We start from the raw sequence: 17,739 nt of genomic DNA on the forward strand, positions 1-17,739 counted from the left end.
GCAATTCAGAGTGCTGTACATGAACAGAACAAAGAAAAGAAAACATAGAAAAGCACATTGCAGTGGAATAGTAGCAGCAGGTTAAGTTATAAGACAAGTTGGACTACAAACTAAAACATTTACATTCAAAGGCAATTCTAAACAAACAGGTTTTTAATCTTGATTTAAGGGAACTCCGTGTTTCAGCACTTTTACAGATTACTGGGAGTTTGCTCCACTCAAGTGGAGCATAGAAACTAAATGCTGCTTCTCCTTGTTTGGTTCTGGGTATGCAGAGTAGCCTTGAACCAGAAGACCTTAGTGGTCTGGAGGGTTGATACACTGATAACAAGTCTGTGATGTATTTAGGTGATAAGCCATTTAATGATTTATCGACTGACAGAAGTATCTTAAAGTCTATTCTCTGAGATACAGGGAGCCAGTGTAAGGACTTTAGAACTGGGGTTATGTTTCCTACTTTCTTAGTCTTAGTGAGGATGCAGGCAGCAGCGTTCTGGATGAGCTGCAGCTGTCTGATTGACTTTTTAAGCAGACCTGTGAAAACACTGTTGCAGTAATATATTCAACTAGATAAAAGGTATTGATTAATCTTTACAAGTCCTTTTATCCTGGAAATGTTCTTCAGGTAATAAATGGCTGACTTTGTTATTGTGTTTAGATGCTTTTGGAGGTTCAGGCCTAAGTCCATCATCACACAAAGATTTCAGGCCTGATCAGTGGTTTCTAGCTGAAGCTGTGTGCCAACTCTTAAACACTCTTATTTGGCCATAAATTACTTCAGTTTAAGTTTTATTCAATTGTTCATAGTCACCTGGTGACATGGTGATGTAGAGTTGTGTGTCGTCTGCATAGTTATGGTAGCTGATGTTGTTTTTTATGATCTGAGCTAGAGGGAGCATGTAGATATTGAATAGAGGGGGACCCAGGATGGACCCTTGGGGAATCCCAGATTTGATTTTTGTGGTCTCTGATGTAAAGTTACCTACTGACAAAAATGTCCCCTATTAGGACTAGGATTTAGAGTGGAGAGCTGTACCATAAAGACCGACCCGGTTTTCCAGGTACTCTAACAGCATGGAATGATCGACTGTATCAAATGCTGCACTGAAGTCCAGTAATACCAGCACCGTGGTTCTTCCACAGTCTGTATTTATATGGATGTAATTAAACACCTTGACAAGGGCGGTCTCTTTACTTTGGTGAGCACAGACACCTGACTGGAAAACGTCAAAGTGGCTGGTCATTGTTAAGGTGTTTCAACAATCATACCAATAAATGGGGAGGTTTTTGAGATGGGCCTGTAGTTCTGCATAAATTGTTCTTTTTCAACCGTGGTTTGAAAACAGCTGTTTTTAAAGTCTGGGGGAATTCCAGACAGAAGGGACGTGTTTATTATCAGAGTTGAATCAGACGCTATGACAGGCAAAACTTTCTTAAAGAAAACTGTGGGTAGAACATCGAGACAGCAGGAGGAGGAACTTAGCTGGTGAATGATTTCTTCTAAGCTTTTGTAGCTTACTTGGCAGAATTGGGACATTTTATCAGAATCAGTTCTAGTTGGAGACAGCTTTGGTACTGAGCTTGATATGAATAAACAGACTGCCCCTCTAGTCTTTTTGGATCTTCTCAAGAAAGAATTTAGTAAATTTGATGCAGGCTCTGGTGGAGTGGAGCCTGCATCTAGTCCCCATCCTTTCAAAAAGGTGCTGAAACCTTCCCAACACAGGATTGAAGAATATAATCAAATCTTTTAGCGTCTATTGATTGACTCTTAAGTTGCTGAAGGTTCTTCCATTATTCCAAAGGCCTTTAATTTCTAATCAATTGCTGAAGGGGTGAAATGACCAGCAACCCGTAGGCATAAGAATAAAAAGTAATGTTTCTTTTCCCCTTCATTAAGAATTACTCAACCAAAAGTGTCAAAAGTTTATTCAAAAGTATGCAAAAAAAACCTTAAAAGACAAATGCTATGTGCAAATATTGCAACTCAAAATACAACTGAATATAGAGAGGCGTCATCCAGATACTCCATTAGTCATGTTGCGAAATTCCTGAAAACAAATAAAAACAGTGTTAAGTTTGATTTGTTACCAACACAGAACAGTAGCAGGTTAGTAATGTGATTGTACCTTCAGGCAGCCCTGTCAAAGTGAGCCGGTGGGCAGCGTTTTCCCCCGTTGGTGCTGCGTGGGCTTCAGGTACAGCGAGCGACTCGGCATCCTCCTGACTGAAGAGGAGTTTCAACACATTTTAAAGTAGCCCGACATGTGATGTTATGAAAGCTTTGTTGTCATTTTAACCGCTCACTCTATTAGCAACAGTCAGCGGTCAACAATACAGTACCTATGTATGACCCGAACCATTAACCTTGTAGAGCAACAACAAAACCTACATCGTATTAGGGTTTTACAGTGAAGTGAGACGTGCATATTTACTTCTGGTCAGAGTTTGTAGGAAACCAGTCCCACAGCATGATGCTACCACCACCATGCTTGCCTCTTTGTATTGTCCTCATCTTGTTCTTCATTTAGCTGTTTTTTTTGTGTTGTTTGACCATAAAATGCCCAAATTAAAATGATTTCTTCTCCATGCCACACTCACTGTGATAAAAACACACCTGAACAAACTGTTCTTCAACATATTAATGAACCTTAGGCCAAAGTGTTTTTTTCTGCCTTGGAAAAGTATTCATACCCCTGGCATTCTTTCACATGTAGTTACTCTACAACCACAAAGTTCAAATTATTTTACTGAGTTTTATGTCATGGAACACCGTAAAGTGAAATATGACAGTTAAATGCATATGAAAATTATACATTTTAATATATATTTTTAAATTTTTTAGTTAAAAAGGAGGCCTGCGCTTGCCTTCAGTCCCCCTGAGTCATTGCTTTGCAGAACCACTGCGGAAAGTGCTGCAATACTTTTTCTTTTTCTTATCTAGTGGTGGAAATCTGCAGTCAGTCAAATTGAAGAGCTTCTGTGGACATTCATTTGCAAGTCTTGCCACAGATTCTTGGATTTAGGCCTGGACTTTGACTAGGCCGTTCTGACACATAAGTATGCAGGAAACTAAACCATTAACATTTAGCTCTGCATTTATGCCTAGAGTTGTTCTCCTGCTGGAAATGGAAACATTTGCTCCAAAGTCAAGTCTTTGCAGCCTCTTACAGGTTTTCTTGCAAACCTGATTGCATGTATCAGACTAGAGCACCTTCTTCCTCATGGTTGTTATTTCCCCTACATGGATTCTGGCAGAATGAAACTTCATTGGTTTTCGTCAAATATTGCCGTCCTGCCGCAGGCTGTGATGAACTTTCTCCCCGACCCGTCTGCTGTGCTCCTTGGTCTCCATGATGTCGTTTTCTCCTCTAATGTGGACAACAACCCTCTGAGCATTTCAAAGAACAGCTGGGTTTGTATCACGATCAAACACATAGTTAGACTCTCTTTATGCACCATTTTGTGCTGGTTTAACATCTCGATAAAACACAATAAGGTTTAAGGTTAAAAATGTGAAAGAATTCAAGGGGCGTGAATACTTTTGCAAAACACTAAATGCAACCAAGATACAACCTGTTAGTCATAAGTCAGTCCGTCCCTGAAGTAGAAGCAGCTATTTTAGTCCAGAAGGTAATTGTTCTGCTTTATTTATTTCTCAGGACCATTTCATGTCATCTATGTTTCGTATACAGTCTGTGGTTTTCCATGGTGTTTAGAGCACACAGATATATAGAGGCGTACTTGCAGAGACACAAATAACCTCAAGCTGTAGTTGGCTCATATGTTTTTTTTTTTTTGGACTGATGCCATTAATCCACAACGCAAAGGAAAATGTAAACCGTTTCCCATTTAAAGTGTACATTTTTTAAAAACTTTCATGACAAATGAGGGAGCAGAGTTATTGTTGTCGCCTGTTCGGTTTGCAGCTGGGCTGTATTTTGTGAATCGGCTCGGCTGCAGCTGGTATTGTGGCACCTGGAACTGAAAACTATTCACTGAACATTTAGAGTAAGTGTTGGAACTGGAAAAAAATTAAAAGCACTTTTACAAAACTTTGCGTAGAATCCATACGTAAGTGTACGTAACTTAAGAAAGAGAGAATGGCGTAAGGCAAAAATAAATTCAGATTTATAAGACCACTAGCACGCACACAGGCACACAATTTTCCCTCATAGACGAGAGCTGCACCTCAACGTTTGTGTGCCTGGTTCTAACTCAGGTTCAACCATCAATGGTCAGTGCAAAAGCACCTCATGAATGTTAATGTGTGGTAAAAATGAGTCAGCTCATTGTTTCTTATTATGGCGAAATGGCAACCAGGGAGAAAAAGCAAAGAAACTGTAAACAAAATTACTCAGAGGAGTTTATTAAAAGTGTAAATCAGAGGTTAGAACCACAGATGTTGTCCACATTAAAAGAGTTTGGTAAAAAGTAAAGTTGATAGTTGGTTTAAACGTGGGACGACAGCATCACGGAGGCTCCGTGTAGAAATTACTCTGAGGCTGGTGTGTTCAGATCGAAGTTTTGCGGTGAGACGGAGACCAGGAGAAAAGAGCGGTTCTCCCACCACATGATAAAGAAACAGTATTTTAGGAAGCCGACGGGCCGCCGCATCTTCTCCTGAAGCTCAGCGCTACGTGGGTGTGAGCGGTTTTAACGCGCACCTTCTCTGTGGTCTGGGGTTTGGAGAGCGGGTTAGGACCCAGCATCGGGGGTTGTAAGTTACACCAGAATGCAATATTTAGAGTCTAAAGCAGCATATTAGCCGTGGGCCAGGAAAGGATCACCAGAACCGTGTTTCCTTCCCAATTCTCCTATTAGCCAGGTCCTCCAGTGGCGCCAATGCACCCAGCAGTACGCACAAGGCTGTTTGACTGTTTAAATTAAAGTAAATTCAAGTAATTGCCTCGCACCTTGTCACAATGTATCTGTTAATCTCACCCTGGTGATCATCAGGGACAGGAATGCGACGGTAGAATAAAATGTGTGGACTTTTATTTAAGATTTACGATGGCTTATGGGCATTTTTAATTTCTTTGAAGGGTCCTTTTGTGTAGTTGTGTGTCACCAGGTTTTGAATGCTTATGATGAAGTCGATATATGATTAAAGTCTGATATGGAGTGAAATTGAACGTCTGAGAGGAATTATCATGCAGTCTTGCTGCAATTCACCACTTTACCGTCTGCGTCGCCATTTTCCCCCCCGTCTCCAAGATGAGTGTATGCCTGGTTTCCATGGGGCCTGCATAATTTCCCATTAGAATATAAAAATAAAAAATAAAAAAATAAATAAATCGAAAAGGATCACAAATCTACCTCCTACTCTCTACGGTGGCATGTTCGAGACCGAGCTGCTTTCATACCCCACGGCAGAGCTCCTGACGTCACAATATCTTTTGAGCCAATAAGAATACTGATTTGAAATTTAAATGCAGTACACTCGTTGAGGAGGACGCCACAAAGACAGTTTTAGACACAAAAGCATAATTTCAATAAATGTGCAGTGATTTGTCAAAAATAATGACCAGTACATGTGGACCGCACTATAAGATATCCATGTTAGCAGTTTATTAGCAAAAAAGTCCACTTGAGAGTCAGTTACCCTTTAAGTAATAATCAAACATGTAAAATAATCATTTCAATACTGTTCAAAACAACTGATTATGATTAATCAGGAGACTACAAATGTTTGATTTGCGGTTCCTTTCGGACCCAAGAGCTCAAGCAGAAGCTAATTCTTCTTCTCTTGTTTCTTCAAGATGTTTCACCTCTCATTTGATTCGGTTCTGATCACGGTTTGCTGTAATCACAGCAATCTCATCAACAGGGCCTCTGAAGTCACTAATGGGACAACTGGGACATTGAGTCTCTGGTCCCACAGTCTAATTAGCTCAATGTTTGGGTCTTTTAATTTTGCTTGATGATCCATGCGTGTCCCCAACGGTGCCATGTGAGCTCTAAGGGACACGTTTGGATCGACTGTCATGCCCTGGATGACAGGGGATCTATGCTAGTAAAACAATCCAGTTCTGATAAGATACATCAAAGATGCTTTGTTTGGATTTACTGAGAGCGGAAAATATATATTTAGTTAAAAAAAAAAAAAAAAGCCTTACCAGTTCTGGCTGATCAGGAACTCCACCAACTCCTTCACCTGGCCGGGTTGGCCACCGGACGCGACGAGCTGCTTCAGGCGGTCGAAGTGTTTCGTCTTCATCAGCTGCTGGTGCTGTCCGTGTCGACCGATAAACTTTAATACGGTCGCCCTGATCTGGAGGAACATAAAAAACAAAAGACTTGGGTTTTAAGAGAACATAACCACAATGAAAAGTATATCTGTTGTAGATGTACTTGACCTCTACATCTGTTGTAGAGGTCAGGTTTTTCCCGTATTTCTGCTGCATTTCTTCAGTGTTTTAATTTTAACTCTGCAACAGCTTAAACTGTGTTTCATAAAAAAAAAAAACCAGCGGCTAGCATACGGCTTCCTTAACTTCGCACCATCAGACTCATCTGCTATCATTTCCTGTTTAGCACGTTTTCTGATTCTTTGCTGGGAACCCGATAACATCAGTGGTTTAAAGATGAATGAGATCCATCAGTGCGCTCTGCATGAAATATGCATTAAAAAAAAGTGCAACAAACAAATCTGTAATGAACTACACTTTGGGGACAGCGACAAAAGCATCTGGATTATTTGAGACTTTTGGGAATTCGTTCCGAGTACTGACAAGAAAGCAGAAAACCATTTTCAAAGGTGTGCTTCCTGTTACCTTTGGAGCAAAAGTACTTTTTACATATTTTATGACTTTTTCACATAGCAGCGGGTGGGTTTGGATAGCTTTTTTCCCTTTAAAAAGTGGAGTTATCATTTGAAAACTGCTTTTTATTGTTTAGTCAAGTTCTTGTTGTCTTGTATTAAAATTTGTTTGATGATCAAAGTGTAGAAAAGCAAAAACAGAAGAAATCTTAAAGGGATCAAAACACCTATCAAACAGTATCTATAGATAAGCTACTCGTCACTTTCTGCCCGTGTGAATACTCCTCATGTTTTCCACCCAAGTCTGAGTTTGCTTGCCTCCTACTGATACACCAACACCATTAAATGGGGTAATAATTACAATATTTGTTTATTTTAATTATCTTTAGACGAATATCTACAGAGGGGCATTATTATGACCCTACATAAAGTGGAAAGATTTCAGACAGAGTCTGACCTGTGAAGGGATTCCAGCCAATTCACCAGTGTTCATAAGTTCATCCACCTGCTCGAGGATAGCCACCGGGTTGGACAAGGACAAAAAGCCCTGGGAACGGCAAAAACAGTGTCTGGTTATAGATAAAGCCCAGAAAATACATCTCCCACCCCCAAGGAAAACAGGCGTTGATGCGCTTACCTGGATCTGCTGAGCTCTTTTTGTTGCACAGGGGATGAGCAGCAGGGTTCCCAAAGCGAAGGCAGGAAGATTGAACTGCGCAAAGCGGTTCGCAATTCCTATCAAGTCCAGATTCAAGAGGAAGGGACACCTTCAGAAAATAAAAACATATATTATTCTTACCTCCAGTAAATTTTATCAATTATTGTGCCTAAGCTGCTAAAGGCTGATCAGAAGAGGAGACCAACAAGCAGCCAGAGATACAATGGAGAGCTTTAGATCAGTGATTAGATTTGTTGGCCACAGCACCTACAGTTTTACTGCAGCAACAGGCTGATCTATAAAGTGTTGACTTACAGAGAACGAATACAGACGTGTGACACAATGTTCACATTTTGACTTACAAAAACCTTTTTACTTAAAACCATGTTTTCTCCCCATTTTGCTTCACAATTGTGTGTTACTTTGTGCTGGAACCCCAATAAAACTTTAATTTGTTTGTTGCAATGTGACAAAATGTAAAAACGCTAAAGGGGCATGAATACTTTAGGAAGGCACAATACTTTATTGTCTCTCTCCGTACTTATTCAGATTATGAGATTATGAAAAATGTCCTAAATTGTTCCAAACAGGACAAGATGTCCTCGTTTCTGGCAACACTTCCCTCGTCTTACACAGATTACAAACGACCAATATTAACAGGCTTTACTAAGCCGATCACATGCAAACCTTTTAGTTTGTTTCTGAATATCTCTGAGTCTAAATGCAAAAGCTAATAAATATTCATTGTTCTTCAGAGTTTGGAGTAGAAAGACCTACTTGAGCAAGAGAACAAAAGTCCTGTAGAGCATCGCTTGCTGGTCTGGGTTCAAAGGAAGTGATGCTGTCATCAAAGATACAAAAAAAATGTTTTAACATTCAACATAAATACTGACCAATGCAATTCATGCAAACCTTTCTAAAAAAATCCTTGTTTACACCATTTTTATTTTAAACATTTGTGATTAAAAAAAAATACAACCAAGCCTAAATGAATGAAGTATTTCAACACAACAGACAACAAATATCACATTTTTAATGTACCGTGAACTTTTAATTTTTATTTTCTTCAGTGCAAATCAGTGAAATCACCGGTGTGATGTCCTGCAACCTTTAGATGCGTCTCTGCTGAAACCCACCCGGCTCACACATGAGCTCATTAGCAGAGCTTGGCTGCACGTCAGTGAGCTGCTTCAGCCGTTTGATTCAGGTACGCGGGCCGAGGGACACGTCTAAAAGTTACAGGACACCCGCCTTCATGGATGTGAGTGTGAGTCCCACTGATTTAGGGTTTCATGTGTCGTACCTGAGACAAAAGGAGCCAGAATCATACTCCTCCAAGTCCTGGAGAAGCTGGAAATCTGGAAACGAAACGCACGAGAGAGCAGGTAACCTTTAGCCCCTTTTGTTAAGACTACATCTTCTGTTGTGGTTTTGGTTAACAGGTTTTTTTTTTTTTTTTTCTTTAACAGGATGTCCGCTTGAATGTGAATGACGTCTGGCGTTTAGCAGGTATTAATGGTACCAAAGGTTGTTGTTTTCTATTTTTAATTAAAAACAAACAGTATAGGTGTTTTTATTTTTAAATGTGTTAAAGTTGTTAACTGCAACAATACCTCCCATAAAGTTGGCACTGCCACGATCGCCTCCAGCACCTTCTGGAGATGGCTGACCTGCAGAAAGGACGCACATGCACAGAGACACAGGTTTGAACTCTTAACGGGGAATTTTCCTATAGTCCCTTACAGACATATCACAGCTCCCTCCCTTAATCATCTAAAAAAAAAAAAAAATAAAATAAAAATGTCTTTGCAATACGAGCCAATCAGGTGCAGGACCCCCTCACCAAGTTGAAGCCCAGCAGCTTCTGCAGCAGACTGTTCCACAGCTGAGGATCATACACCTGGTACTCCAGACACAGGTCGGCCACCAGACGCACAGCCTGAAACGCCAAGATCCCTTTTACCAGCGCGGAGAATTAATGAACTTGGTGAGTTCACAGCTGTCTGCCTGCACCCACCTGTGGCTCGTGGCTGTGGTTCTTCCACAGCCCCTTAACCAAGCCCTCCTTGGGACTGTTGAGGAAGGACTGCACGGTGTAGGGGCTATTTAACGCCTCCAGCTGAGACACGAAGATGTAGGCCTTCAGGTAATACCTGCGTAAGAATATTAAAAAAAAAAAACGCAGAGTACTCATGCCAATGCCTCATCTAAAAAAAAAAAAAACCCTGTTGCTTTCACTGGCCTCTCACTTTAGTTTGCTCCTTGGGATCTGCAGCTGAGCCTCCAGAGTGACGGCGTCGGCGAGGCGGATGAGGCAGAGCAGCACTCGCGCTCGGTGGCAGGAGGTCAGGCGAGGCCCGGACGAGCTGAGCGGCTGCAGAAAAAAAGCAGTTTTAAAAAGCAACGGTGAAATTTATTCACACAGGACATTAACAAACTGGTCCTTCCTTAAAAAACATAAATATTAGTAAAATATGAGAATAAATAAAAAAAGACAAATAGTCAGAGATTAAAACATTTCTGCTCTTATTGGAGAATGTTTTTTTGTTTTGTTTAGGTATCCAGGTGGTTTTCCTTGAAGTGTTTAAAACCAGCAGAAATTAAAATCTTAAACTGGGTCCTGATATTAACAGGAAGCCAGCGTAGATGGGCCGATCCAGCAGCAAAACGATCACTTCATCTCTTTTCAGCCTAAAGACAAGCGGCTGCGTTTCGCATCGTTTTCTGGCAGGTATCGGAGGATTTGATGCACAGTTGAAGATCAAGATTCCCAATCTGCTGTGCAGGTGCTGGTGGTGGCATTTATGCTGCCTTCAGTGGCACTTTAAAAACAACTCTTCTTATTATAGTCAGCAAGGTAAACACACACTGATTAAATGTGGTGCAGAGCTTAAAAAGCACCAGAAGCCAAAAACGTGAGTCCATCGATCTTTGCTTCGTGAGGAACATCTCAAACGAGACGTGCAAGGGGAGACAAATTAAGAACGTGACATTTACAGTGTTTTAATTTAATCCGCATTTTGTCATTTCCAACCATAATCTTCAGGGTACTTTATCAGATTAGATGACAGTTTAAGACCGACTGCTTGCTGTACTTTTTACGTAAGGATAGCAGAAATAATCTGAAAAGCGGCGATTGGATTTAAATCCAGCCCTCTTCATTGTAAATACTTTGAAAACCGTGAATCGTCGTCAACTAGACACAAATCAAACCTTCAAATGAGGAAACAAGTAACTTCCCTGCAGCCATCGTTAAGTTTTGATACCAGGCCGCCATATTGGATTTTCAGCCCGAAGATTCCAAATTTTTTCTTATTTTTTAGATATTTCTGTTAACTTTTCCAGCTTTAAATGTGGATATTTTAACTTAATTAAAAATTAAACTGGTTATTTCAACCAATCATGAAGAACCAGTTGGATAAACTCAAACAGGGAAAAGAAAACAGATCCAATGTCCTGTTGTATGTACCAATGTTTTAAAATCTATCAGTATATCCCCACTTAGAAAACCGAGGTCCAGTTGTTTAAATAAGTTAGAAAACTATCATGAAGAGGTTTTGCAGCAATCTAAAATGCACGAAGGTCTGTTCTTTTGAGCAAGGTAAGGCCTCAGCCTTTCTAGAACCCTAGGATTAACAAAAGACAACCAGGCCTAACAGTTTGTCTAGCTTATAGAGAGACGTCAGTCACTCTCACAGTGAAATACATCTGCTGCTGAGTCTAAAGCGTAGCTTTTCAAACGCACCCAGGTTTCGGCAGAAAGCATAGGGCTCAGGAGGTGGATTACATCGTTTACAGGGTAGGACTGCAGCATGTAGACCACCCTGCAGGAGTCAAGCATAGACAGGAAAACAGATTTAGCTGAAAACAACATACCGGGAGGCTGACTGCATTTTTAACTTCTCTGTTTTTGTCTCATTTTGGTTTCTTTAATCGTTTACGTTATTTGCATATGGATAGCACTCTGTGGAGCGTGGCTTATTTAAAGTGCTCTATAAATAAAGGTGGTATTGTTTAAAAAAAAAAAAAGATACGGACACTCTTCACCACTACATACTGTATATCACTATTTTTTATCCATTAAATAGAGTAAATATAGTCTGATTTTATGTTTTTTGCATACATTTGAAGGTGTGGGGCTTTTTTTTTTTTTTTAGCACTGCCACACCCTGACGCCATTAAACTGCACTCTTAGGAGTGAACGGTCGGCAAAACAGAGAAACTTTCTTTACTGGCGGCGTACACTGAGGAGTCCCTACATATTGACTGCTGTTTGGTTCATGCCGTGATAAACAGACCTGTCTTTATCTCTGCAGGTGTTCCTCTCCCTTCAATTTAATGTTTAATGTTAATGAGAACTAAATCCTCACGCCGTTACCATACAAATTGAAGTCGTTTCGCCCCCCTGGTTCTGTTATGACTATGTGGGAACGTGTTGCAGGCGGGTAGTGTGATCAGCTGCAGGTTTGCAGATGCAACAGAGAACTATAGCGGCAGCTTCTGGAGTTCTGACACCTCTAACTTTACTTTCTGACCATCGTACAGGTATGAAAGGCTCATTTTGCTATCTGACATCGAAAGCAGGAAATTACATAACTGAGTGCAACTCTATCTGGAGATCGATCAAAGAGAGCACGAGATAAAGAGCTGCCACACATAAACCTGATCCGTTACCCATGACATAACGGCTCTAGATATCTTTAAGGACTTTATTTTTTTGATGAATTAACGAGAACCTGTTCATGCTGGGTGTGTACAATGATCAACTTGAATGAATTCGGTTTTAACCTGCGTGTATATGTGAACTTTTTTGTTAACTCGCACGGCACTGGTTTAAACTACAACTGCTCTAAAGTTACTTTCAATAAACGGTATTGAAATTCAAAATACGGCAGGAAAGCAACTGCGATAATTACCTCATTAAGTTGGGATCCTCCTCAATGTTGGTGACACAGTCTTGATTTCCCATTTCCTTTTATTAAGATAAAAAAAAATGGAGAAAATGTACATGAAATAGAAAATATTTATTGGAATTGCAGGGATAGAAACTGTTTGATTTGACTGACAGACCTTGGTTACAGCTGGGCCAGTTTTGCAGATCCATTTTTCCATCAGCATGTTGCGGATTTTCACAAGGTCCACGTTGTTGATTGTGGCAATTTCCCTCACAGCAGCGTGTAAGTCTGAGACGTGTTTGTTTTTTAAAAGAAGTAGTATAAATAACCAGAAAACACATAGTTATAGGTGATTATAAAACTCCTAGCCTGCAGTGATGAACCAGTAGGAAGGAAACAACTATTGGTTTGCCATGAAGCTAATTTGATTCATCCCAGGCTACACGCACCAAATTGTTCAATAAAGCACCCAATTTATCCCAATCATGACCACCTGCCCCTAAATTACCCATAAACCCAAAAACCAGCCCATTTCAGACTGCCGTGTTAAAGCAGGGCTCACCGGGAAAGGTTTGACCCGCCGTCTCTCTGTAGCGCTGCTCCACGCTGCTGTGCTCGTACAGCGTCACGATGAGCCGGGCCGGCTGCCCGGTCAGTTTCAGCAGCTCTGGGCTGCTCAGCTGACTGCTTATCAGCACGTTCTCCGTGGCCGAGCGCTGGAACTGCAGCTTCAGTTTGGACACAAAGGTCTCCCCTCGGCCCCTCTCCTGCATGAGAGAGCAAAGACGGCTGCTGATTGAAAATGTCGTTTTGGTTTTTTTATATGCAGACAGTGACGGATATATTGTTAAAGATGTGAAAAAAAAGCTTTAAAAAAATAATTGTTATTGAAGATTTTTTTTTCTTCTTAAATCCAACTTTTAGTTTTGGAGAAATATTGTCATAGGTCTTCTCCGTCAACGTTTCACCAGATCGGAGTGCAAGGCATCTTTAGAGGTGCGTTTTGACTGCAGGGACCGGGTTCCCCTCCCTCTTTCTTTCTACGGACCAGAGTAGTTTTCTCAAATATTTCTATTCAACCCCCCACGTTTCTGCAACAGGAAACGGGACCAAAACAGACAAAATCGGGAATAAAACTACACTGAAAATGTCCCTGGGAGAGAGAGGTAGGACTTTAGGGAGGGGCGTTGAACTACAGGTGGAGCTTTGTGGCGGGAGACTGTTCAACATTTCCCATTGCTTGAATATATTTAGCATTTTGGTTAACCACTTTCCAACGACAGACTTCTGTAAAGTTTATATTAAAAGACAGTGATGAAACATGCCAACTTTGGAGGAAATGCTTAATTAAAAGGAAGCGTGGACTTCTGCTTTCCGTCTCTCCACGGAGACAGAGATGGTAACGCTTTCTTCAAAGTCAGAATGTTTTATACATTAAAGCAATCTCAATTGTTTTGGTTCATGACTTTTAAACCACAGCTGCTATGAAACGATGCGACAATTCTGCAGCTTTGGCCCAAAGTCACACCTAATTGCTCTGGACCTGGCTGATGGGCGGAGATCTGTGCACCAAGACCACGGGGTCACTCCTGCAGAGGGGGGAGCCAATTAGCCCCTTCTACATAAACAGGCCGATGAACTAAAAATGCACATAAAACATAAAAAAGCTAAAGAAAATGGTCCTGGGGGGTTAAGTTCAGGAGAGAAACATTCAGGAAGCTACGATCAAAACGTGCCTTTTGACCATTGCTCCTGGCATGGATGAAGGTTGTTTTTGTGTCTGGTGACCCATTTCTCTGTTGATTTGGACTCATGTTTAGTATTATTATCTATCTAAAAAGACCCAATTTAAAACATTTTTTTTGGTTTTCCAAGAGAGCCTGCGAGATTTAGATTTAAAATCCTTGTTATGGAGATTATGTCAAGAATCATTGCAGAGCATTGGAAAGTGAAACAGCTCCAAAGCATCAGACCCCTCACCATGCTTAACAATGGGCACATGGTGCTTTTCCACATAATCTTCCTTTATTTCACATTAATCTCACTTTATGTTAACAAAGAATGCAGCTCTGGTTAAAGTCTCGGTGGAGTTATATTTGTGATGCGAGGACAGAAGAGGTCATTCTGGCTGACCCACAGATAAAACTCTGCTGAGGGTCTAACAGTGAGCTTTGTAGATTGTTTCTTATTTTACCATCCTGCTGTTAAGATAAATATGGATCTATGAATCTGATAATAAATGTATCTGCAGGTAAAAAAACAGGAAAACAGACCTCAAGATTCGGATCTTTGAGCCACATCTCTCCAAGACCCAGACAGAACTGAAGAAACTGCGTCTTCTCCGAGCCTTCAGAGGAGCAGGTAACAATTAGACGCATGTACAGCCACACAGCGCAGAGCAGCGGCCAATTCGCGGCTCGCACCTGCCGGAAGCTCCTGTGCGATCTTGTGGGCGGTGGCCACGGCCCACTCCAGGTTCTGGATGCACTCGATGTACTTCCTCATGGTCTCGGTCACCTTCAGAATCTCCTTGCCGCAGCCCTGACCCTTCTTCCTTTGCTCAAAGATGGAGGGTTTCATCTTCTCAAACACGTGGTTTGCTGCCGACATGTAAAGGCTATCGAGCCTGACCTGGAAAAAAAAAGGGAGCGTTCACACCTTACACGACTGCACGGACATTTCATGCAATATTTCCTGACTTTTTTTTCCCTCTCTTTTCATTTACAAGACTCAGATCTAAAGAGGCTTCAGGCCTTCTGGCCCATTTGTTGTCATATTTGCAATATATAATTGCTGATTCTGGAAAAACAGAAGCTGAAAGGAAAGGAGGAAAGAAGCGTAGATGGATGGACAATGGACTGAAGGATAGATGTACAGAAAAAGAAGAAAAAAAAAACAGCTAACTGGAGAAACAGATGAACGGATGGCCCTAATGGACAGAGGGACAGATAATGGACAAATAGATGATAGAGAAATAACCAAAATAAAAATGCCCGCGGATATGGAGATGGTTTTCAGACAGCAAAGGTTAGATTTTTATTCTGGAAACCTACCTTCAACAGTTTGCTAATAAGGAGAAGTGTGGGGAACGTCTCCTCACTCAGCTCAGGAGCTAGAAACAGAAATACTTTTTAACCCCACGCTTTAACACAAAGCACAAAGAAACGCTTTAATTTATCTGTGGGGAATCTGTTCAGACAGTTACTCACCGAGGCTTTAAATACCAAGTCATAGGGACAAATAAAGCTCAGAGACTGATTCATTTAGTTTCCTTCCAACTGGGAGCTAAATAAGGGTCTCGTGTCCGGCTTAAATTATAATTATAAAATATCTCAAAACGGAGGCTGGTGGTCAACTCACAGATAATCTTCCAGAAATGTTTGGTCTGCATGAGAAGGTGGAAAGGCAGCCTGCTGCTGGACAAGGGGTTCGGCAGAAGGCCGTTTTCCAGAAGGTACACGTTCTCCACGTCTGAGGGAGGGGAGACTCTCTTGTAGGACTTCAGGTGCTGAAGGAGGCCTGATGTCTTTGAAACCAAATGAAAATGTTCCCAGTGAGTACGACAGATCGCACGGGCTTTATTTAAAATGTAATTAGCGAGTGCTGGCTTTCACCTGGCTGATGGAGAAGGCGGTCACGTTCACGTCTGCAGCCTCCAAGATCTTCAGCACCACTTCGATCCGCTCGTAGTTGTAGGGGCTGAGCTGGATGTGAGGGCCATTGCAAAGGTTAGACCACATGGAAAGCTTCTGCTAACTATGCTTCTCAAACTGGGGGGGGGGATCTAGTGGAAGCATTGCTCCGCCATCTAGTGGTCAGAGTGGAAACTAAATATGGCTTATTAAAGCAATAGCCAATTGATGTTTATTATATTACCGGTAATAATATACATCAATGGCAATAGACGACCCCCCACCCGCCCCAATTTCTAAAATGTGGAAACTGTGCATATACTTTGAGCTTGCATTAATCAAGACTATCATTGGTAAATAATTACGTGACTGCATATTCCAATGCACTATGTTCCTGTACCAAAAAAAAAAAAGCATATGAAAACCCTGGTAATGGTGCATTAAAGAGATTCTGCCATATTTAACTGTCTTCAAAACACTGTTTCTCCAATTTCAGCCCCTGGAACTGTGCAGCAAAGTAATTCAGCAGTGATATGAAATCAACCAATGATCATAAACAAATGTTATAGCTTTATTTCAATGTCCCCTTCTTTCCCTATTGCAAAGAATGGGACATAGCAACCCACCGGGAACTTTGCAGCAGTGATATTCAGTGATATATTCAGTGATAGTCTTCTGTAACCCCAGTCGGTCGAGGCAGATGACCGTTCATGCTGAGCCTAGTTCTGCTGGAGGTTTTTCCTTCCTGTTAATGGGGGAGTTTTTCTTTCTACTGTCGCTTTATGCTTGCTCAGTATGAGGGATTGCTGCAAAACCATGGACAATGCAGATGACTCTCCCTGTAGCTCTACGCTTCTGCAGGAGTGAATGCTGCTTGTCAAGACTTTGATGCAATCAACTGGGTTCCCTTAGATAGGAAATTTCTGACCAATCTGTATAATCTGATTGATTTTGACTTTATAAAGTGCCTCGAGATGACATGTTTCATGAATTGGCGCTATATAAATAAAATTTAATTGAATTGAACATTGCTTAGCTGTTTTTAAGACACTGATTACAAAAAAAAAAGAAAAAAAAAAAAGAAGAAGAAGCATTTTCTATTCAAAACCAGGAAGTGTAACCTCTAACAATAATGAGCAGTGCTGATACCTTAAACAGCGCCGCGCAGAGACTGCTGGTGAGCTCGGAGCTGCTGTTCAACATGGGGATAATCTGCAGGACCCGCTCCAGAACTTCCTCGTCACCTATTGGCTGCCCCTCATCCGGGCCTGAGCCAGCGTCGCCTGAGCTGCTGTCGTCGTCCTCCTGGAGCAGCAGCATGGTGGTGATGTACTGGTTGATGACACAATCGCGGTCTAGACCAAAAGCACTGCAGACCGACAAAGGGGCCATTTTCAGAATAAGATGATATAATCTCTTAGAAAAATAAAGATGTTTTTTTTTTTTCTTGTTTTTTTTTACAGCTGATTAGGCACGATGTGAGGAGGTGGGTGTTTGACCTGCAATACTGGAGGATAGTGTCAGCGGTGATCCTCCTGTTCTTCACCATTTCAGGGATCAGACAGAGCTTCATCTCCGGATGATGACGAAACACCGGCTGGATGGAGATCTGGGATAGAGGAAGACATGGGGCGCCCAGGTAAATCGAGTAAAATGAGAACATCGTTACAAAGTTCAATATTTCGCGTCACTCCTTTCAGAAAGAAAAACTTGTACCAAATACATACATTATACAAAGAATAGAATAATTTAAGCCTTAATTTTTTACATTTCAAGCCAAAAATCATGCGT

General features: G+C 41.2%; 1 protein-coding gene across 1 annotated transcript in view; it reads right to left on the reverse strand.

Moving 5' to 3' along the window:
• Positions 1–1,912: 1,912 nt before the first annotated feature.
• Positions 1,913–17,739, reverse strand: part of kntc1 (kinetochore associated 1) — a 39,127-nt gene continuing 23,300 nt past the window's right edge. Inside the window, exons 40-61 of the mRNA XM_036143749.1 lie at positions 17,448–17,557; positions 17,098–17,317; positions 15,931–16,020; positions 15,677–15,842; positions 15,370–15,428; positions 14,740–14,947; positions 14,590–14,663; positions 12,879–13,083; positions 12,492–12,604; positions 12,338–12,393; positions 11,167–11,245; positions 9,671–9,795; positions 9,439–9,574; positions 9,265–9,360; positions 9,035–9,091; positions 8,725–8,779; positions 8,199–8,262; positions 7,401–7,530; positions 7,221–7,310; positions 6,120–6,274; positions 2,130–2,227; positions 1,913–2,051 (exon numbers count right to left, since the gene is read on the reverse strand). Of these exons, the coding sequence (XP_035999642.1) occupies positions 2,032–2,051; positions 2,130–2,227; positions 6,120–6,274; positions 7,221–7,310; positions 7,401–7,530; positions 8,199–8,262; positions 8,725–8,779; positions 9,035–9,091; positions 9,265–9,360; positions 9,439–9,574; positions 9,671–9,795; positions 11,167–11,245; positions 12,338–12,393; positions 12,492–12,604; positions 12,879–13,083; positions 14,590–14,663; positions 14,740–14,947; positions 15,370–15,428; positions 15,677–15,842; positions 15,931–16,020; positions 17,098–17,317; positions 17,448–17,557 (2,406 nt within the window). The 3' untranslated portion in view covers positions 1,913–2,031. The remainder of the gene's footprint in view (positions 2,052–2,129; positions 2,228–6,119; positions 6,275–7,220; positions 7,311–7,400; positions 7,531–8,198; positions 8,263–8,724; positions 8,780–9,034; positions 9,092–9,264; positions 9,361–9,438; positions 9,575–9,670; positions 9,796–11,166; positions 11,246–12,337; positions 12,394–12,491; positions 12,605–12,878; positions 13,084–14,589; positions 14,664–14,739; positions 14,948–15,369; positions 15,429–15,676; positions 15,843–15,930; positions 16,021–17,097; positions 17,318–17,447; positions 17,558–17,739) is intronic.

This window comes from Fundulus heteroclitus, chromosome 12, assembly GCF_011125445.2.
Source record: "Fundulus heteroclitus isolate FHET01 chromosome 12, MU-UCD_Fhet_4.1, whole genome shotgun sequence".
NCBI classification, from domain to species: domain Eukaryota; kingdom Metazoa; phylum Chordata; class Actinopteri; order Cyprinodontiformes; family Fundulidae; genus Fundulus; species Fundulus heteroclitus.